General features: G+C 42.5%; 1 protein-coding gene across 13 annotated transcripts in view; it reads right to left on the reverse strand.

The window, feature by feature from the left end:
* The window catches only part of UBR4 (ubiquitin protein ligase E3 component n-recognin 4), a 134,168-nt gene that overhangs the window by 90,790 nt on the left and 21,070 nt on the right, over nt 1–22,308 (reverse strand). For all 13 annotated transcript variants that reach the window (XM_082684444.1, XM_082684446.1, XM_082684445.1 and 10 more), the window contains exons 15-28: nt 21,486–21,673; nt 20,180–20,339; nt 19,974–20,059; nt 12,330–12,499; nt 10,575–10,857; nt 9,798–9,933; nt 8,589–8,668; nt 7,827–7,955; nt 5,965–6,147; nt 5,690–5,812; nt 5,371–5,600; nt 3,000–3,121; nt 1,866–1,963; nt 411–568 (exon numbers count right to left, since the gene is read on the reverse strand). In XM_082684444.1, coding sequence (XP_082540570.1) covers nt 411–568; nt 1,866–1,963; nt 3,000–3,121; nt 5,371–5,600; nt 5,690–5,812; nt 5,965–6,147; nt 7,827–7,955; nt 8,589–8,668; nt 9,798–9,933; nt 10,575–10,857; nt 12,330–12,499; nt 19,974–20,059; nt 20,180–20,339; nt 21,486–21,673 — 2,146 coding nt within the window. The remainder of the gene's footprint in view (nt 1–410; nt 569–1,865; nt 1,964–2,999; nt 3,122–5,370; nt 5,601–5,689; nt 5,813–5,964; nt 6,148–7,826; nt 7,956–8,588; nt 8,669–9,797; nt 9,934–10,574; nt 10,858–12,329; nt 12,500–19,973; nt 20,060–20,179; nt 20,340–21,485; nt 21,674–22,308) is intronic.

A 22,308-nucleotide genomic window follows, 5' to 3' on the forward strand; every position in this document is an offset into this window, starting at 1 on the left:
TCACGATTAAGGCAATGTGATCAAGGCTTTCACCCAGGCCCTATGTACAGGCAGCCAAAGCAGTACCTCCACTGGCTTGCCCCAGGCCCCACAGGAGGAGAAGCTCACTCCCACCAGGATTCTGGAGATGCAGGATTTGACATACATCACTGCCACCTTAAAACTCCAACCCAAAGCACCTCAAAATTACGGTATGATTTAAAGCCTGCATGGTCTTTCCTGCCAGAGGGAAGGAGGTATTCTGCTACATCACATTCTAGGTCAATGCTCACACTCCACTCAGAAACCAGACTCTCTTTGCTACAGAAGCACGCAGGGAAGCATGATTACTGATGACACACTCCATCTTCATTTAGCTACGAAGGAACACTGGACCAGAGAGCACGCAGGGCTCCATAGTCGCTACTCACACAATAAGATCTCCGGTCAGCCTGACCAGTGAGAGGAGAGTGTGCTTCAGGGAAGCAGCCAGGGGCAGACTTTGGCCACAAAGAGTCCCCAAGTGAGCAGCTTGCACAGCACTGATGTAACTCTCTGAAGGGATGGTGTCATTAGCAAAGGCATTGCGCTGAAAGGAAGCAAAACAGACATGAATGGACAGACCATCTATCTACCCAGGATGAAATTCTCACATGGGGGGAAAAGAACCAACTGGCATAAACTAATACCCCATTGAGGTTTCTAGACAATGGCTCTACTCAGTATACACTCATCCTGGGAAGGAAAGGGGGATGAAGCAAAGGAAGCAGTTAAACAAATTTTAACTAGTACAAAGGTAACGCAAAATTTAAAAAGTTAAGGGGCACCTGGGTCGCTCAGTCGGTTGAGTGTCCAACAGCTCAGGTCATGATCTCAGGGTCATGAGATCCAGCCCCATGTCAGGCTCTACACTGGGCATGGAACCTGCTTAAGATTCTCTCTCTCGGGCGCGTGGGGTCTCTGTCAGCTGAGCATCAACTCTTGGTTTCAGCTCAGCTCATTAGATCTTATTAGGGTCATGGAATGGAACCGCATCAGGCTCTGAACTCAGCGGGGGAATCTGCTTAAGCTTCTTTCTCTCTCCCTTTACCCCCTCCCCTCCCTCCACCTCTTTAAAAAAAAAAAGCTAATAAGTGAAAACGTTAGTACAAAGTTAAGATACCCAATACCAGTTTTCAAATAATTATAATATATTCTACTTAACACTAAAACTACTATCTCTAATAATTAAGAAGGATGCATATTTTGCAAAGCATCAGAGCCTCCATTAAAATATCTTCATTATCCTTCTGCTACAGCTCCGGGTGATGTAAATAGAGCTCATGATTATAAAGCAGGGATAACAAGATTATAATACTTGACTCTCCCGAAGAACTATAGCATGGGAATAATCTATTAATAGAGGTAACTTGGGCAGAGCAGACACAAAGGTCAAGTAAACTGACAGGAGACTCCACAGTCTTCTAACAGCCTCCAGAACCTGAAAGCTACCCTAGAAAACTCTGACAAAAGGAGAAGGTTCCTGACATTTTTCCTAAAAAGAAAATAAAAACAGCTCACATTTACTGAGAATTCAGGAGCCAAAGACTGTACCAGGTACCTTAGATTTAATACAATTAATCTTCACATCCCAGTATTAAGAAGAGAAGGAAATGGAGACCCCGAGTAATAAAACAGCTGTCTTACAACGCACTAACACAGATTTCTTAACAAAACAACCACTTAAGTACCATTTGGGTAAATCAAGCCTTTGATTATCGATTCAGCCATAGAAAATACACTGCAGCATACCAAGACCTCTTGGCAGGTAATTTCAGCCTAAGGAATAAGAACAGAGCACCGAATGGCTAGCGCTCCGCATCTCTACTGTGAGAGCAGACACTCACCCAGGATCCAATGTTGGGAAACTCGTTGGTGTTGATGTTGTTCCAGGATTCACACACAGCCTGCACCCAGGATGGTAAATTCTGAACCAGCGTAGGACCTGGAGGCGACAAGAAGGATGACGAGTCATCACAAGGGAGAAGAATGACACATGCTATTTTAAAGCCAAGCCCAAACACAGAAAGATAAACCATTGCCCAAGCTGTCAGCATAATTACTAAGATCACTTAGATGGATCTTTCAATAGCAGTACTACATCCAAGAACTAGCTAATTGCTTAATAGCTAACAATGTCAATTATAAGGTTTTCATTTCCTATCATGTTCACTTTCTAATCTTGCAAGTAAAGACAACAACTGAAAACAGAATGCAAAGTGGGAGCGGGTGACTACAAGTCAAGCTAAGACCGCTACTCAGCATCTCCCACACCCTCCACCCATAGGAAACACTTTGATGTCCTCTCAAGACAAATCTGAGGGCAAGGATTTTTTTTTTTTTTTTAAGGTTTATTTATACATTTTAGAGAAAGGTGAGGGGCAAAGGAGAGGGAGAGAATCTCAAGCAGACTCTCCACTGAGCACGGAGCCTGACACTGGCTGATCCCACAACCCAGAGCCAAAATCAAGAGTCAAGACACTTAACTGACTTTGCCACCAGGTACCCCTGAGGGCAAGGATTCTTTTTGGGTTTTTTTTTTAAGATTTTATTTATTTATTTGACAAAGATCACAAGTAGGCAAGGGAGGCAGGCAGCAGAGAGAGAGGAGGAAGCAGGCTCCCCGCTGAGCAGGGAGCCCCATGCGGGGCTCGATCCCAGGACCCCGGGATCAACCTGGCCGAAGGCAGAGGCTTAACCCACTGTGCCACCCAGGCAGAGGGCATGGATTCTTAATTCACATCAAGAACAGCATTCTAGGGGCGCCTGAGTGGCTCAGTGGGTTAAAGCCTCTGCCTTCGGCTCAGGTCATGATCCCAGGGTCCTGGGATCAAGCCCCATGTCGGGCTCTCTGCTCAGCAGGGAGCCTGCTTCCTCCTCCCTCTCTCTCTGCCTACCTCTCTGCCTACTTGTGATCTCTATCTGTCAAATAAAATAAATAAAATCTTTTATAAAAAAAAAAAAAAAGCACATTCACTTACCCAGAGTGTTCGCCTTGCACCTACTAGAGCCAATAGCCAAAACAGCAGCAAAGCCATGCAGTTTCTCCTGGGAAGGTTTTTCAGTGGATCCTTCTTCATTAAAGTTCTGTAGCAAATAGGCTCTGAGAAAACAAACAGGGGATACATGAAAGCTGAAGAATCTACTCCCATCACAGTTAGAAGAAACTGCCCTAGACAAACTGAAACACCTGCACCTCTATTAAATGTAGCTTACAGTCCCTGCCCCTTTGTGATCTTGTAAAAATTCCAAGGGGCAGCTGTCTTCCAAAGAACATCCCATCCTCTGAAATGTTCCCAAAACATAATTCCAGGACAAATGAGCTTGGCAAACATTGAACACTATCTACCCACCTCCCCCTGGCCCTGAAAGATGGGCTGTGTATATATTGAAGGATCTGAGAAGTACGGTTCACCTTTGAATAACAGGAATTTTAACTGCGCAGATCCACTTATATGCATATTTTTGTCAGTAAATAAAATATAATACTGTGGGGGCACCTGGGTGACTCAGTGGGTTAAAGCTTCTGCCTTCGGCTTGGGTCATGATCCCAGGGTCCTGGGATCGAGCCCCACATCGGGCTCCCTGCTCAGCAGGGAACCTGCTTCCTCCTCTCTCTCTCTCTCTCTCTCTGCCTACTTGTGATCTACATCAAATAAATAAAGTATATATATAATACTGTGAACATATTCTGTCTTCTTTATGATGTTCCTAATAGCATTTTCTTTGCACTGGCGTAATTCTAGGAATACATGATATAATACACAGATATACAAAATAGGTGCCAACAGACTCTTTGTTATCAGTAAGACAATTACTGCAATTCAGGAAGACACAAACAGCTATAAATTTAGAGGGTAACTACCGCCCTTAACTCCAGTTCTAAAGTCCTTTCACTTCCCCATCCGGTCAATAGCAGGCTATCAATAGTATGTTTTGGGGGAAATAAAAGTTCTATGCACATTTCCAACTGCACAGGGGAACTGGTGCCTCCAACCCCATGGTGTTCGAGGTCAATTGTACTATACTTTTTCAAAAGCAGTTCAACCATTACTTACTCAAGACTTCCCAAACTCACTTGCCAGGAATATTTATTCACAGCTTAGTGCACAAAAGAGTTGGCCTAATGGTCCAGATTAGAGCCTAGAAGCTCTCAGAGGGCAGGGACTTGCTCAGCTTTGCTACTGCCATACCCCAACTCCCTGCCCCTGTCGGCACCTAGAGAAGTACTTGACACACAGCAAGCACTCCCATTTGCTCTTCATACCTACTGCTTGTATATCATCAAGAACTATGCCTCCAACAACAGGACTCAATCTACTTATTGCAAGACATTCAAACTTAGGCATTAATTAAGCTTCACAAGGATCTAAGTCCCTTTTAGCATAAAAGCTCCACAGAGCAGGAGTGCCTGGATGGTTCAGTGCGTTAAGCCTCTGCCTTCGGTTCAGGTCATGATCTCAGGGTCCTGGGATCAAGCCCTGAATTGGATCTCTGGACAACAGGGAGCCTGCTTCACCCTCTCTCTCTGCCTCCCTCTCTGCCTACTTGGGCTCTCTCTCTCTCTCTGTCAAATAAATAAAATCTTTAAAAAAAAAAAAAAAAAAAAGGCTCCACAGAGCAGGAGCTGAACGGTGAAACTCTCTTGGGACCAGAGAAAGTAAATGAGTGTAAAGGGACCCAGTAAGAACAGCTACGTGGGGTAGCCACATCTTGACTACGGTGCGCTAATGTCATGTGGCAAGTCAGACCCAGTTTTACCAGTTCATCCTATGTAAGAAAAGCCAGAAATCTTATTTTGTGAATAAACTCTCTACCTGCATACAGTGAAAGTAGATTAAACATCACGCAGAGCTAGTTCTACAGGGCATGAAATTTGCAACGTGTTATTTTAGAAGACTGGATTTTAAAACACTGACTCACTACAAAATTTGTTTCTCTACCTATATGAAACTGAAAGAGCATTTAGAGCTTCATCTTAGTGCATGACAAAAATGACATGTTTGGGAAAATTTCATTATCTTTCCTTGTATCCTACAAGTAAAATGCTAGAAAATATTTAAAGGTTCACAGAAATCAAACAACTTCTTGACTCTTTCTGAACTATTTGAAAATTCTCTCATCAGGCATCCCTCTCTTTATATTAGAGAAAAAAACATTTTACTGAGAAGGAAAAAAACCTTAGGCTGACAAAAAGGAAACAACGTTAAGATTCTGAGTCATTAAGGATCTGCACAGTACATAGAACCACTAAGTTCAAATTGAAGAATTTTCAGGCTTCTAAAGAAAATAAACCCCCCAAGAATCTAAACTCCCCATTTCCGACATCTGTGGTCAGGCAGCCCACCGCACCTAGTGAACGATGCATAGGTGTCAATGAGCTGTAGCGTGGCTGGAAGGAGGTTCTTGGTGATCTCAGATGACTTATGAGGATCTGTCTCGGCAGCCATCTTGGAAAAATGTTCATCCAGGGAGACCTGGACCTTGGAAATGGCAGCATCAAGGGTGTAGATGGACTGCAGACTTGGAATTTCATGGAGTTGCAAAATGGTGGTACAGTCGATGCTACAGAATGATGAGATCTTCAAAAGTACCCAAAATATTAATTAGCTGTGGCAAAGGGCTACGGCAGAAGCTAAATCCTGGTATTATGGACCCAAAACGAACATACCTGTCGAGCGAAGTATTCCTCTACAATTTCAACGTCATATTTCACTGAGCTGCATTTGGTGGATGCAAGTTCTAGGAGAGAACCAGCATGTTCTGCTTTCATTCCCTGTTTGATAAGGTGATCCTGTTTGGACAGCAAGAAAAAGTGCTCAGGAGATTAAAACAGAGAGAGTCTAAAGCTTTCATTACCCTTAAAAACTGACAAGTTCCCACAAGCACAGAACATGGTGGCTTTGGTCACCCCTCAGCAGAAAGCCGTATGTGACACCGTCGTACCTTTATCCAGTTGACATAGGAGCTGATACGGAGGCGGGAAGACCAGCGCAGGGTGTGTAAGATGTCACATTCACTCATCTCAGGTGAATTCATGGCCAGCTGATTCATGTAGGTCTTTGATGGTGGCAAAATCCCCAGGATCCTCCACAGTATCAAGAAGTAACACTGAAGGGCACAGGCCTCCTGGAAGAAGCAAAGAGACCGGTCATAGCAGTGGCACTTGGTATCGTGTCATGAGCCTGAAGACAGCAAGAACCGTTCCAAATACACTGCTTAGAGCAGACTGTGTGCAGTCCTGATCTTCAGCTCAGATCTGACTCACAAGTCTGGTCCGCTCGTCTTTGACAGAGAATATATCTAATAACAAAGCAGAAAACAGGGCGCCTGGGTGGTTCAGTGGATTAAGCCTGTGCCTTCACCTCCAGTCACGGTCTCAGGGTGCTGGGATTAAGCCCCGCATCAGGCTCTCTGCTCAGCAGAGACAGTCGTTAACCGTCTGCCTTCAGCTCAGGTCATGATCCTGGGATTCTGGGATCAAGCCCCACATCGGGCTCCCTGCTCATCAGGAAGCCTGCTTCTCCCTCCCCACTCCCCGGCTTGTGTTGCCTCTCCCTCTCTCTGTGTTGCCTCTCCCCCTCTCTCTCTCTCTCTCTGACAAATAAGTAAATATAATCTTAAAAAAATATATATGAAGATGCTAACAGAGACAGGAAGAAGGTGCCCCTACAGCAAAAGTGGAGCCCAGCAAATAACATTTTCCTTCTAGAATAAGTTCAAATCCTAATAAGTTCAAAATCCTAATAATCTCAAATCCTCTCTCTGTGCCTGCCTCTCTGCCTACTTGTGATCTCCCTCTGTCAAATAAAATCTTTAAAAGCGGGGGGGCAGAAAATAGTAACACACACACATAAGTAACTTGCTCCTCCTGTGCACTTCTCACAGGCCAAAGTCACTGTTCTAAGACAACTCTGGCTCCCCAAGAATTTACCAAGTAACCAAAAGACAGCAGATCATCCTGGCCAGCAACCCCCATCATCAGATGTCCCTTTTTATGGCCTGAACTGCTCTTATGGCTTCTAGAGGTAGAGACATATTCATGGAATCACAGGAAAAAACACCAGTGGAAGACTTTCACTGTCACATATCGACCACCATTCACTGAAGGTCTGATATTTAGGTTGCCATTATCTCTCAAAGTCATATAGGTCCCTCAATGTAACAAAAAGAAAGGCAAAAATGGTTAAATTATCTCCAAAGTGAATATAACTACCCAAACGCATAAAAATACTGAACTATCAGGGCGCCTTGTGTGGCTCAGTTGGCTAAGCAGTCAGCTCAGGGCACAATCCCCAGGTCCTGGGATCAAGCCTCACATCTGGCTCCCTGCTCAGAGGGAAGCCTGTTTCTCATTCTGCCCATTCTGCTCCCTCCCCACTCGTGCTCACTCCCAATCTCTCTCTCACTCTCTCTCGCAAATAAATAAAATCTTAAAAAAAAAAAAAAAAAACTTAAGCATCTGTCAGTTCTGGAAACAGGTAGTTCAGTAACTGATGAGATCCCAAAAAGATATTTCTGGTAGAACCACTACCCAATTATTACATTCTGAACTCTTTAAAAATCAGCCTGGGTAGGACGTCTGGGTGGCTCAGTCATTTAGTGTCTGCCTTCAGCTCAGATCACGACCTCAGGTCCTAGGATGGAGCCCCACATCAGGCTCCCTGGTCAGCGAGGAGCCTGCTTCTCCCTCTCCCACTCCCCCTGCTTATACTCCCTCTCTTGCTATCTCTCTGTCAAATAAATTAATAAATAAAATCTTAAAAAATAATAGTAATAATAATCAGCCTGGGCTTCAGTGGTCTTACCAGGGCCGTTACGTTCTTGTTTTCCTTTCTCCTGACGGTATCCAGCTGGGATCCAGCTGCAAGCAGGGATGTCAGGGCGGTATAAAGCTCATCATACTTGACAAGCTTAGAGAAAAGAACATCACATGCCTAATATTGAGGGAAAAAAAATATTTTTTCTTACTTTCTGAAATATATTGTCTACTACCCATCCATACCCTATCATTTAACCTCATGACTGGCAAAATACCTCGTTCAAATTATAGGTACGAATTTCTCATTGCAGCAAGATTCCCACTCAGGGACCGCTCTCGGTTTATGGGCCATTATGAGCACAGAAAGGCAGGCATTAGAATGAGGCAACTATTTTTGTCATTAAAAATATCTAGAAGGTGCCTGGGAGGCTCAGTCATTAACTGTCTACCTTCAGCTCAGGTCACGCTCCTGGGATCCTGGGATCGAGCCCCACACCAGCAGGAAGCCTGGCTCTCCCTCCCCACTCCCCCGCTTGTGTTGCCTCTCACCCCTCCTCTCTCTGAAAAATAAATAAAATCTTAAAAAATATATCTACACGTGAAGATGCTAGAGACAGGAAGAAGGTGCCCCTACAGCGAAAGTGGAGCCCGGCAAATAACATATTCCTTCTAGAATAAGTTCAAATCCTAATACAGGCCAAATTCCCTTATTACAAAAACCAAGTCATTCCCTTTTTCCCCTGACAGACTGATTTTGGTGGAAACCATCTGACCCACATGTAAAATGGGGTTTTAAAATTCCTGGTACCACAGAATCGAGTCGGTTCAAATCATCCTCTGAGGCTTCTGGGGACAGGACACAGTAGAATCTGGGTTGTGGGACAGCATCTGAAAAACAATGGGCTCATTAAAAGAATGGTTTCATTCTCAACTCTTCTTAACAAGTCTAAAATGTAAAAACTAAGAAAACACTTTGGACACTTGAAGACACAAACAGCCTTGGCACTACTGACACCCAAGGCCACGTAACTGCTACAGTCCTATGCATGACAGGATGTTTAGCACCCTCCCACTGTGACAACCAAAAAGGTCTCCAGACATTGCCAAGGGTCTGCATTGGGGGAGGGGCCCAATCATCCCTAGTTAAGAACCACTCCTCTTGAGGCACCTGGGTGGCTCAGTGGGTTAAGCCACTGCCTTCGGCTCAGGTCATGATCTCAAGGTCCTGGGATCGAGTCCCACATCGGGTTCTCTGCTCAGCAGGGAGCCTGCTCCCTCCTCTTTCTCTCTCTCTCTGCCTGCCTCTGCCTACTTATGATCTCTCTGTCAAATAAATAAATAAAATCTTAAAAAAAAAAAAAAAAAGAACCACTCCTCTAGAAGATAAAAGAAGTGCTCTTACAATCACCAAGTTAATCATTAAAACTGGGTCTTTAACTAACTGCATTAAACTTATATGCTGTCTCCCCAATATCAAAGGGACTAAATAATAGATCCCAGTGATAGTAAATTCATACACAGGTTTGATGAGAGTTTCCACAAAATACATTTAACAGCAACAAGCCTCTGGATGAGCAAACACACACAAAAAATAAACACAAAAGGCACTTCATGAAAAGAATGGACAACCGCTCCTGAGAGACACCAGAGAGAAGGTCACGGCTCCCATTATTTTCTGAACAGTATCCCACCATGACCCGAAAAGATATTTAGCCTATGGGCAAACCATATTCCTATGGAAAATTAAATGTAATCATTCAGAGTGGCAGGAATCCAAGTACTGTACTCTATGAGTAGACAAACGAATTCCTAATTCTTACGCCTCAATGTTGTTTTGCCTTTTGTTTTTAAAGCAATGTGGGATATGTGACAGTCTATTTCTAAAAATGTTTTGAATCCCTTGGTATTTGTCACCTGTAGGGAACAGACTAAATCTTAAATAGTCTGTAAGCACCAAATTCAATCCCTTCAATGAAAACCAATGAGTCAGCATTTTACGTACAATCTTCTTTCTGACCTGATGAAAAATGCTTAGACCAGTTTTCTTCTACTTCTTTGAACCCATGATAGAGAGGAGTGGTTGCCCGGCGGCTGTTGCTGTCCTGGGATCCATTTGCCCACCCAAAAGGAGGACTCAGCAAGTTATGCTGCACCTTTTAAAACACAAATACTCAAATTAAAAAAAGATACATAGCCACATTCCACATCTCACTGCAGGTGTGATAACTGATCAATCAAAGCGGGGGAAACTCACAAACCAACATAATGTTTTGCTTTTTCTGTGACTTCTTTGGGGAGCATCTTTTTGCCAAAGTATGATGGGAACAGGGCTCAAGCAAACATTTTAGGAAATGCTGAAAAGTCCTTAACTGGCCATCCCATCCTCATGTTGGATCCCTACAACAGCATCCTCATGTTGGATCCCTACAACAGAAGAGTTCACTAATCCATAAAACTTACTGCTCAACCATCCTTCAACTGCTAACAAATATTCAAGAAGGGCAGATGCTCAGAGCACTGAGCTGGACACCAGGTAAAGTGGGTTAATTCAAAGGACACCTGTGAACAGAACCTATAATCCAGTTTTCACAAAACCATCAAATCGAATAACCTACATTTACTGCTCCTAGCTAGATACAAAGTGTGAGTGCACATACACAAGTCCAGAGGTCTTCCTAAGGTTAATCATGAACCTACCACAACAAATGCCTAAAACCTAAAGTCAGCAGGTCATTTTGCTTTGGACCATGGCAACTCAAGAAGAAAAACACAAAAACAATGTGTTTGTCTATACCTGCTCAAACAGATACACAGGGGCTTTGGAGTACTGATGAAGCAGATAATCGAAGATCAGAAGGAGACGAGCCAGGATGAGGGGAACGGAGCGCGCCTGAGCATCCATGTTGGCGCTCAGCTCCTGGATGATCTGCACGAAAAGGGTCAGGATGGCCCGCCGGCCTTTCTCAGTGAAGTTGTGGAAAATGAGGAGCAGCAGCTGCAGGTGCTCTACATTCAAGTCTTCCGTCTCGTTGGGCACCACCCCTTGCAGGGCGTTCTGCTTCATTGTCGACAAAAACCTACCACAGAGAAAAGGAGAACGTGTCTGGTGGAGGAAGTTCAGAACATCCCCCAAGAGTTACAATGTCAAGGGCTGGAAGAGTTACCCCTTTTTAAACCCAGGCACTAATACAACAAATCAAGGAAGACAAAAATCTACATGTAAGAGAAGATTAAAAACTCAATCTTGGCTACAAAAAAGGTAAATTTGTGAACCATGAGAGACTATGGACTCTGAAAAACAATCTGAGGGTTTTGAAGGGGCAGGTGGTGGGAGGTTGGGGGAACCAGGTGGTGGGTATTGGAGAGGGCACGAATTCCATGGAGCACTGGGTCTGGTGCAAAAACAATGAATACTGTTATGCTGAAAATAAATTAAAAAAATTTTTTTTTAATTTAAAAAAAAAAAGGTAAATTCGGCCACAGAATAATTTTCCCTTCTCAACTGTGGCAAGAGCATAAAAAACCCCTTCTGCCCCTTATAACCACAAAAAGAACCGTAAGCTCCCCCAAAAGGTGTTTCATTTTTTAATTAATAAACCTGGACAGTTTTATAAACTAGAAACTGTTCAATTAACTTTTCTCTGTAATTTGACTTAACAGCTTAATTCTTAATTTGAGAGTTTACACTACAGGTTAAAATCACTGCATGATAGCACTTAAAAATAACTCAATGTACTAAAAAGCAATAAAAAATAAATTACACTCTTCAGAGAATTTGTCAAAAGCTTGTATGCAAAAAAAGGAAGAATATAGCCAACTGTTTCCACTGCCTTTGGCTATTAGGAAAGAGATTTGTGTTTTAATACGGGTTTCCCTCACCCCCATTCTCCCTCCCCCTCCCCCACTCCCTGGCCTTTTTGCAAGATTCCATCAAGAAAAATACAGTGGGTCTTTGGCATTCAAGGAGGTTTATAATTTCTCAAATCCAGCATTAGAGCTATTTGATCATAGCATGGGGAAGAGAAAAGCAAAGCCTTTTAGGAAAACAAACTGCTTTGAAGACTCAACCATGTAAACAAAAATGGCAAATATAGGTCCATCTAAAGAGGATTTAGATGATTAATGTGAGCTTCCCCCAAGTAAAAAAATTCTTTAAAAGTTGTCCAAAAAAGACAAGTCACTCTGAGTGGTTTTCATGTTGAGAGCAAAATAACCAAAGATAGAATTCGCTTCCCTGTTTCGTCTTTCAAAAAATCAGGACAAAATAAAATTGGTTACATTCAGGATTCAGGTTCTGTCTCATAACTGCATCCATATCCCCCATGTGCTAAGGGATGATTTTGTTTCCAGACCACAGTGTAGGTATTTCTGCTTCTTAAACAGCGTATCTTCCCCCAACACCATCAGAAACATACTCCTCCGCCCTCACTACTGTACCACTATCATCACATACCTGTCTCAGAGCCCCGGGCTAACTACAAAGAAGTCAAACAGATTGTAAAAAAAGCACATAACCACCTCTGCAGGGCTTCTCCTGGAATTCTCTTACCTGTCCCAAACTTTAAGGCATTCAGGGACATCAGGATCACCTTGAGCGCCGGCTTTATGTTGCCAGATGAGCAAAAGGCGTGAAAGCACAGAGAGACTTTGAGGGTGAATGTACAAGGGCCAAGGGCCCTCAGAGAAAGGAGCTACTCCCAGCTGCTGCAACAGTGTGTTCTGCCAAGGAAGACATACAAGAAACCATTAGGAAAAAGAGAATGAGGCCAAAGGTTACCCATGAGCCCTAAATGTTACTCTTTAATGCTGGAAGAGTATTTTATTTTTCTTAAGATTTTATTTATTTATTTGACAGAGATCACAAGTAGGCAGAGAGGCAGGCAGAGAGAAGAGGAAACAGGCTCCCCGCTGAGTAAAGAGCCTGATGCAGGGCTCGATCCCAGGGCCCTGCAATCATGACCCGAGCCAAAGGCAGAGGCTTTAACCCACTGAGCCACCCAGGCGTCCCTGGAAGAGTATTTTTTTTAAATATTTTATTTATTTATTTATTTGACAGACAGAGATCACAAGTAGGCAGAGAGGCAGGCAGAGAAATAGAGGAGGAAACAGGCTCCCCGCTGAGCAGAGAGCCTGACGCAGGGCTCCATCCTAAAACCCTGGGATCATGACCTGAGCCAAAGGCAGAGGCTTTAACCCACTGAGCCACCCAGGCGCCCCCTGGAAGAGTATTTGAAAGAGCATGCAGAAATTCAGATTTAGACCTGGTTTGGAGATTCACTCAACAAAGAAAAAAACTATAAAGGGAAAATTACTAATCTAACCCCGTTCACAACTATAGTTAGTTCAAACATGGGGTCCTAAAAAGGGGCGATGCACTGAGACAGCAGAATCTGGATGACTATCCAAACGGGCTGACAGTTTTTCTTTCACAACCAGTTATATACAAGTAACACTGGAAGTGAGAAGGTCCTAAAACTCACAGGTCCAGCCGCTTATATTCCACAGCAGTATCAGCAGAGAAAGTCTGCCTCTTAAGATGTCAAGGCACCCCAAATTAGTCAGGGTTGTCTTTGCCTCCAGTTGTACCGTGTCTTTCAAATGAGCTTGACTTGCAGCTCAGTTATCTAAGCTGCAACTTATCTTCTCAAACATACACACAAACTGAGCACGATGCCAATGGAAAACCAAAGGCCCGCTTTCTCACTTGGCTTCAGAAGACACAAATCATAGTTACCTCGGGATACAGGATAAATTTCTAAGTCTGTCAAATTAAATTATATTCTTATAAAACATCCCAGAGGACCCCACTCCTTGGAAATAATTATTCAAAATGTCACAGATATCAAGAGTTCATGGAGCTCCTGGGTGGCTCAGCTGGTTGAGCATCTGCCTCTGGCTCAGGTCATAATCCCAGAGTCTGAGGATCGAGGCCCACATCAGGCTCTCTGCTCAGTGGGAAGTCTGCTTCTCTTGCCCCCCTTAACCTGGCTCATGCACATTCTCCCTCTCTCTCAAATACATAAAATCTTAAAAAAAAAAAAAAAAAAAAAAGTAGTTCAAATGTACTGGGTAGCTATCACAGACTAAGCTCTGCACACACACCGTCCCATGAAATGCTCAGTGTCAGGTGGGTACGTGCTCCATTTTACTGATGGGGGAAATAGAGCTCAGGGTGGTTTAAGAACATGACCTAAAACACATGATTCCCAAGTGTCCAAGCCAGGATAATCTCAAAAATCTGCACTCTTAATCATTATGCTCCACACAGCCTTAAAGATTTTCTCAACTCCTAACTCAAGGAAATAATTCAAAAAAATTAACATGCCTGAGCTATATAAGAAATATTACCTGAAACACTCCTGTAATAATAATAAAAACTTTTTTTCAGAAAAAAATCTAAGTGTTCAAATCAAGAAAAATGCAGCCATAATAGTGGCAACTATAAAGACCAAGGAAAACAATATTTGAAGCAGTAAAATTTTAAAAAGGGGAAAAAAGAGATGTATCGATATTCTGATTTTAACTGCGAAACTGCACCTATACAGTTAGGGACTAGAAAGAAAACAGAAAAATGTACATCATGAATTTGGTGGAAGGATATGATGTTATAATGTTGATTTATTTTTTAAGAGGATTTTTTGTTTTGTGTCAAGTTGTTTCAGGCCTCAGAGCCCTAAGAAATGAGCAAACAGGGGCACCTGGGTGGCTCAGTGGGTTAAAGCCTCTGCCTTCGGCTCAGGTCATGATCTCAGCATCCTGGGATCCAGTCCCGCATCAGGCTCTCTGCTCAGCAAGGAGCCTGCTTCCTCCTCTCTCTCTGCCTGCCTCTCTGGCTACTCGTGATCTCTGTCTGTCAAATAAATAAATAAAATCTTTTTTTTTTTTTTTTTAAAAAGAAGAAAAGAAATGATCAACCATTCCTCAGAACCTGGTTTTCCCCATCCACTCCAACTCTCAGTAGCCCTAAGAGGAACTGACTTTCTAAGTAAAACTGAGCCATAGCAAACCCACAAAGGCCTGGCTTACAGCGTTTCCTCCAGCCCTTTGGGTGCCCTGTCCCCACCCCTGCTTCGTGCTGGCATACCAGGGTTTTCTTCCTCCACCCTCCTCATTCAGGTCCCATCTTCCAACCCTCTAACTGTTCTCATTACTTCAACAACTGCCTCTTAGTGCTTAATTCCCAAAACTCCATTGTCAATGTTAATTTTGGGGGGCATTTTTTAATTTATTTGAAAGAGACAATAAGCATGAGTGGGAGGCAGAGACAGAGGGAGGAGAAGCAGACTCCCCGCTGAGCAGGAAGCCCAATGCAGGGCTCCATCCCAGGACCCCAAGACCATTATCTGAGCCAAAGGCAGACGCTTAACCAAATGAATCACCCAAGAGCCCCTCCATCTTAATTTTTTAAGAACTAAATTTCAGATTCACATTTTCAACTATCTTCTAGATGTCTTCAACCCACTGGCACCTCAAAATGCCATCTTACTTAAAATGATTTTTTTAATAGTAGTAGTCATAACTATTTTAACTAAAAACATTGATAAAATGCATAATTCTTATACAAAACTCATATGTAATTCTCGTATACAAGAACATACAAACTGCTTTTCTCACTGGACTAAAAGGGCTATAAAATTCTCCATTCCAACAGAAAACAAGACAATCCCACGGTAACGCCACAGCTCATTGCCTCTAGCTTACTCCTTCATGAAAAGAAAGTTTTGCACTCAAGCTGTACCACACACTGGCTTCCAGGCTGGCCGAACAAGCTGAATCTCCAACTTGTTTTTCAGAACAAGAAAATGACACAATGCATCTCATGTAGCTCAAGAACCCAGAGGATCATTCTGAGCAAACATGCAGTAAATAAGCTATCCATGAGTGAAAAGAACCCGAGAGCGGACTCAAACCTAGGAGAGTGAGCTCCCTGCGAACTCAATATGGCTCCTTCTACCACCAATACAATTGTTCTTGCTGACATCCCCTTTCAATGAGACAACAGCACCCTTCTGGTCTCATTTGGGTTGAAAAGGCAGTCAGTATCTCAATACCTTCCTATCCATGTCCTTTACCCCATTCAAATAATTTCTCGAGATCTCTACTGCAGGCCCTTTATCCATACCTTATCACCCCCTTTCCTCATGATCCCAAACTAATCCTAGTCATCTGGATTTCGACAATGCCTACAACACTACCTGGTATACAGTAGGTGCTCAATGAATACTCAGTGAATGGATAAGTGAACATATACCACTATGTAATATTAAATCATTATACTCCTATACTCAATAGTAATAAACATTAAGACATTAAATATGTTAATAAATATAACATGAATAACAGTAATAGTAACAAACTAATAAAGACAGCAGCTAATCTCTAGTAGGCACTAGTACTATGTGCCAGGTATGTTTATTTTACTTATGTCATGATAAAATAAAGTAACATAAAATTTACCACTTAAATCATTTTTAACTATACAGTTAAAGTGGCATTAAGTACATATACACTATGCAAACATCACTACCATCCATCTCCAGCACTTTATTTTTCCCAACTGAAACCTATGCCCTATGCCGTTAAACACTAACTCCCTGTGACACTGTGATACAATATTAATATTGTGATACAAGAAGAAATACATATTTGGTCTTTGTCCCACTCCTGGCACAGAGCTCCTAAAATCTTGTCATTTCCTGACAGGGTAAGAACATGTTTTGCTCTTCGTAATAAGCCCCTTTCAATATTACCTGTGTTTATGATAATGAGGCCCCTAAACAGCTTCAGGATGGGGGCTGGTTGCCAGAGGAACCAACCACATAATTAGAGGGCTGAATCCCCAACCTTTCAATTCTATCTCCAACCAGGGCTAGAGTTTGAGCTAATCACCAATGGCCAATAGAGCAAAATGCCAACGGAAAGCCAGACAAAGCCTGCTTTCTCATTTGGCTTCAGAAGACACAAATCATCTTAGTAAACTGCTCTATTAAACAAATTTGAAAGAAAAGAACAGAGAGACCATGCCAACCAAGCACATGGCCTTTTGGCAGAAAGTCCTCTTTCTGCTACATGTTCATAAATCATCTTCAATAAATAGGGTTCAATTTCTTCTGTAAGGAGAGAAAGCCTAGCAGTCTTACTAGCTCAGACCCAGTTTTTTATCACTCTGATGAAGAAAATTTTTATGATGCAACTTACATTTGTTTTCTTTCAAAGACTGGGTGGGGTTCATTTCATTAACCTCCCTTAAAGGACACTGTGTATGTCTTGCAGCACTAGTTAGACACCTTGGGTACATAACTTTGTATGCGGGGTGCCTAGGTGGCTCAGTCAGTTAAGCGTCCAACTCTTGGTTTCAACTCAGGTCATGATCTCAGGGCTCTGGGCTGTGCATAAGGCTGGTTTAACATTCTCTTGCTACCCCTCCCTTTGCTGCCTCTGCCCCAGTTCCATACACACATGCTCTCTCTTTCTCTCTATCTCTCTCCAATAAAAAAAAAAAAAAAAAAAAAAAGAACTTTGTACACGATTCCAGAGAAACAATATCAATAGCAGGTAGTTAAATTACATTAACCACCCTTCACTTTCTTCCATGACAGCAATGAAATTTCAGGGAAGAATTTAAAGCCCCATGTTTGGAAATGGAATGAAGACAGAGGTTTGATAACTTGCTCTCCATAAAGTCAGTGATTATGGGAAGCCAAGCTGCACGTCCACACAAAGTCTGGAATTATTTTTTTAAATGCTAAGAGGGCAACATCATTACAGGAATCTTAAGAACTGCTATTCTCTACGGAAAGTATTTCTTCCCCCATGATTTGGACAAGGTTAGGCAGGAAAGGGCCAAGTCCATGAACTTTGAAACTTCCCTAATTAAATTTAGATCTCAGCAAGGAGCTGCTAACTTTGGCCGGACATCGACCGTATATAGTCTGAGAAGGTGCAAGAGGCCACATATTAACTAATGCATTTTGTTCTCTTCATCTCACATAAACAACTTTACCACTCAAGTCATATTCCCTTTCCTGCCAAAAAATCATTTTTTTAACATTTCCTTATTTGTGAGATAGAGAGTTCTAGAATGCACACACGTGCATGCACAGGGGAGAGGGGTGGAAGAAGAAAGAGAGAGAGAGACTCTCAAGCAGACTGCGCTGAGCATGGATCCTGACGTGGGGTTCGATCTCAGAACCCTGAGATCACAACCTGAACTAAAATCAAGAGTCCACTGACTCGAGTGGAGTGGTACGCTCCCAGGTGCCCCCAACGCAATGTTTGTATAAATGGTTTTATAATTTTTTTTTAAGATTTCATTTGTTATTTGACAGAGAGAGACATAGCAAGAGAGGGAACACAAGCAGGGGGAGTGGGAGAGGGAGAAGCAGGCTTCCTACTGAGCAGGGAGCCCGAGGCCAGACTTGAGCCCAGAACCCCAGGATGATGACCTGAGCTGAAGGCAGATGCTTAATGGCTGAGCCACCCAGATGCCCCCAAAGCAGTTTTTTTCATAACACTAGGTATGTATAAATAGGTTTTATAATTATCTTTTTAAACAATTAAATAAATTTTTAAGAATTTTTCAAATAACTTGGGATGCTAAGAATCATGTTTAACCTTTTGAAATAGATTCCTAGATTTTGTTCCCTTGGGGGAAGTACATACCCCTGAACTGTGTCCTGATTCTGAGAATCCACCAAAATAATCTTAAGAATAATGAAAAATTTTCACAACAATCTTAGGGCAAACTATTAGAGAGATCTACCAAATTTAATTCTTCCAGGGGAAGTGAAGGGTAGCTGCAACAGAAATCTGCATTTATTAAATAAATTCCCCAGGGATCTTTATGCACACTAAGAGATTGAGAATCACTAACTCTGACCACATTAAAAAATTATTCTTAAAATATGACACTGTGGGGGCTACCTGGGTGGCTCAGTTCAGTGTTGGACTCTTAAACTCAGTTCAGGTCTTGATTTCAGGGTCATGAGTTCAAGCCTCGCATTGGGATTGGAGGAAAAAACACCACATTGTCAAATGGTGGGAGAAAAAGTGAATCTATAAATCTGACACATTGCGGGTAATGGTAAAACTTGGTGCTTTTTTTTTTTTTAAGTAATCTCTATACCCAATGTGGGGCTCAAACTTCCAATGCTAAGATCAAGAGTCGCCTGTTCTTCCAGACTGAACCAGCCAGGTGCTGCACTGGTGTGGCCACTTGAGGGAGCAGTCTGGCATTACCTGCATACAGTCACATACTTGGTTTCCTACCAGATCTACTCCCAGTTATCTGCCCATGAGAACCCCCGGTTATCCAGGGGACAAGTACAAGATCACAGCAACACCTGGAGTAGCAACAAACCCTGACACAACCAAAAGGTCCATCAGTGGGAGCAGAGGGGAGATGAATAAATTGGTACAGTCACAAACACAATGGCACAGCATATGGCAAAACAAGAACTATAGAATTAGCAATAGCACAGATGAATCTTGGCAATATAATCTTGGAAAATAATACTAAATGAAAAAAGAAAGCCCAACAAGACTATATATAGAGAGGATGGTATCATTTACTAGAAAGCTAAAAGCAATCAAGTAATTTGAAAATTTAAAGAATATAAATGTAAAAATAAGCGTATATATAAAACTAATGAAAGGAGGAATTTGAGATACAGGATTCAAGACATCACTTACTAGTGGGGAAAAAAACCCCTAAGATTTTTTAAGGCCTCAATCAAGCTCCCAGGCTTTATTTTGCTGGTGAGTTTGCAAGTAAGCTTGTATCAGAAAGCATCTACCTCCTGTAATTTCAATGACATTTTTAAAACACATTTCCTACATGGATTCCTTGGATTACTGGTGGAGTTAAGCAATTCCTAGGATTGTTAGCCACTGATATGTCCCTTTTTTATAAACTGCCCTCTTATCTATTTGGCCCACCTGTCTACTAGGACACTCATTAGGAGCTGGTTTTGTAGTTTTTCCTTTGCTTTAAGCTTACTGAACGACTTGAGGATAAAGAACACATTTTTTTCTGTCTTGAAATGATCCTGACGGAGCAGAGGAACATATTAGAATAATCTCTCAAACTCTTCCCAGTGAAGGTGTTTCCACAACAAGCCAGTGTAATCAGAACACTACAGCCTACTGGGAGCAGACACACAGCACTTGGCCGAAGGTATCGGTAGAGACAAACCTGCAGAATGGGTGACTGAAGGTCAGAAGTTACCAGAGAGTGGTTGAAGTGATAGAGAGCAGCAGCGAACTCTTCATCTGATGAACCTGGAAAGCAAATAAGGACACTCATTATTCAAGCAGCCCCTTGATGCATCACACCTCCCTGCCAACAGCCAAACGTCACTGGGGGAAAAAATCCACCAAGCCCCTATCCTGCCTACTGACCCTTGAGTCCATCTTTGTCCACCTCTTTAATGATGCTGGCCAGGGTAGCCATGTGGTGTTCTGAAAGAGACACGCTCAGGTAGTTTCGGATAAAATTGTTCCGCGAGTTCAGCATGGAAGAAGTGATGAAGTTCAAAATGTTGGAAGCCAGGCCTAAGAACTGAAAAAAAACCATAAAGAACCTTATATCAGGTCCATAGGCCCAGACTGCCTCCAAATCCTGAATATAAAGAGAACTAAACCACGCCCACAGATATGATGCAACAAAAGCCATGAATTAAAGGGTCAGATTTTAAATCCCCTACAGTGGGATAAAATTTATTATAACAATCTTTCTCACATAATTCTACCAGTTACACAAAATGGCACCAATTGAACACAACAGACTTCAGAAAACACTGTGGGAAGACAGAGGTTTCTAGATAGACTTGCTTCTGTCATTCCTCTAAGGCCCTGAATTTCTTCAGCTCAAGGACATTACTGAAATAAGGAATTCTGGGACTCCTGGGTGGCTCAGTCGGTTAAGCAGCTCCCTTCAGTTCAGATCACGATCCCAGAGTCCTGGGATCGAGTCCCGCCTCTGGCTCCCTGCTCAGCGGGGAGCCTTGCTTCTCCCTCTTCCTCTGCCTCCTACACTGCCTGCTTGTGCTCTCTTTCTCTGACAAATAAATAAATAAAACCTTTTAGAAAAAAAAAAAAGAAGGAATTCTGAGGCCTGTATGATCATTATACACACACAAAATTCTCAGCTCTTTGTTTCTCAAAATGAACTGAATTATTGTGTAAATGTTTTATGTCCACAACCTTGATGAGCTGAAGCTGTATGAAAGTGTGCTCAGTATCTGCCTTATCAATCTAGCTTTAGAACAGCGCTGACACATAGTACATCATCTAGAAACGCTGCCTGAACAAATAATTTAGCAAGCACTTAGGATGGACCACACCTACGCTAAGGGCTCTTTCATTCTTCACAACACCCCTAAAGGCAGATACAATCACTCCCATATGACAGAAGATAAAACTCAGGCTTGGAGAAGTTTTAGACTCTTGCCCAAAGTCTCAGAGCCAGGAGTGGCAGAAGCAGGATTCAAACCCACTTCTAACTCCAAAGGTCATGTTACTAACTCTCAAAGAAACAATACCAAGAATACAACTCAAACACCAGGGGTACACATAAGTCTTAAGAAAAAAATATCTAAATATTACAGTTAATCCAATCTACAAAATGTTTTAGTTCAAACAATCTACTTCTCACACACCTTCTCCCCATCTCTCCCTCCCCTAAACCTCAGAAATTCACTCTTACCAACTCAGGATCTTTGCGACTAGCCAAAATGTTGCCCTTCTCACCAGGGGCCTGTTTACTGGGGCTTTTAACTCGAGGAGAGCTCTCCAGCGGAGGAGGCGGGGGAGGGGGCGGAGGTGCCACTTTCTCTTTACTGGGGGAGATGGTCTCCTCAAACCATTGCCCCAAAATAGGCTCACTGTCATCATCTAAACAGAGAAAGAAATAAATAATAAAAATCACACATTTTTACAAAGTTTTCAGTACATCTGCTTTGTGAAAGTGTCTACGTCAAAAGGAACACAAGGCTATCTTGATTTCAGGTGGTAGTTACGTGGCTGCATAAATTTGCCAGTACTCATCCAAATGTACCCATAAAACAGGAGCATTTTACGGATGTATACTGTACCTCAATAAAACTGGTATTTCTTAAAGGAACCCAATGATGTCACTTTACTGGCAACAAGTCAAACATTTTGAAAAACAAATTTTTACTTGTCTATCAGTTGTAATGCCCAAAGTAAGAGCTGCACCTTTCACAATACTATACATTACTCCCACAAACCTGATTATAAAGTACCTGAGACATTTTTCTTATTCAATCTCCAAACTAAGACAAGACAGAGTGCTCATTTTGCCCTGTTGCTCACTGCAACAGAGTCTGGAGTTCCTCTCCCTACTCCTCCCCAAGCCACACATCGATGACAACAGCCAAACCAAATCCCTCATACACATCCTCTGGAGATTCACTGGGAAAGCTCAGAACAGAGTTCCCGAAATGCGTCCACACAAAAAGAAAGAGGAATGGAGATGTATTCTGATCTTGGAGGGGAAGGGCTAAAAA

Source organism: Mustela nivalis (genome assembly GCF_964662115.1).
Source record: "Mustela nivalis genome assembly, chromosome: 10".
Lineage (NCBI taxonomy): Eukaryota > Metazoa > Chordata > Mammalia > Carnivora > Mustelidae > Mustela > Mustela nivalis.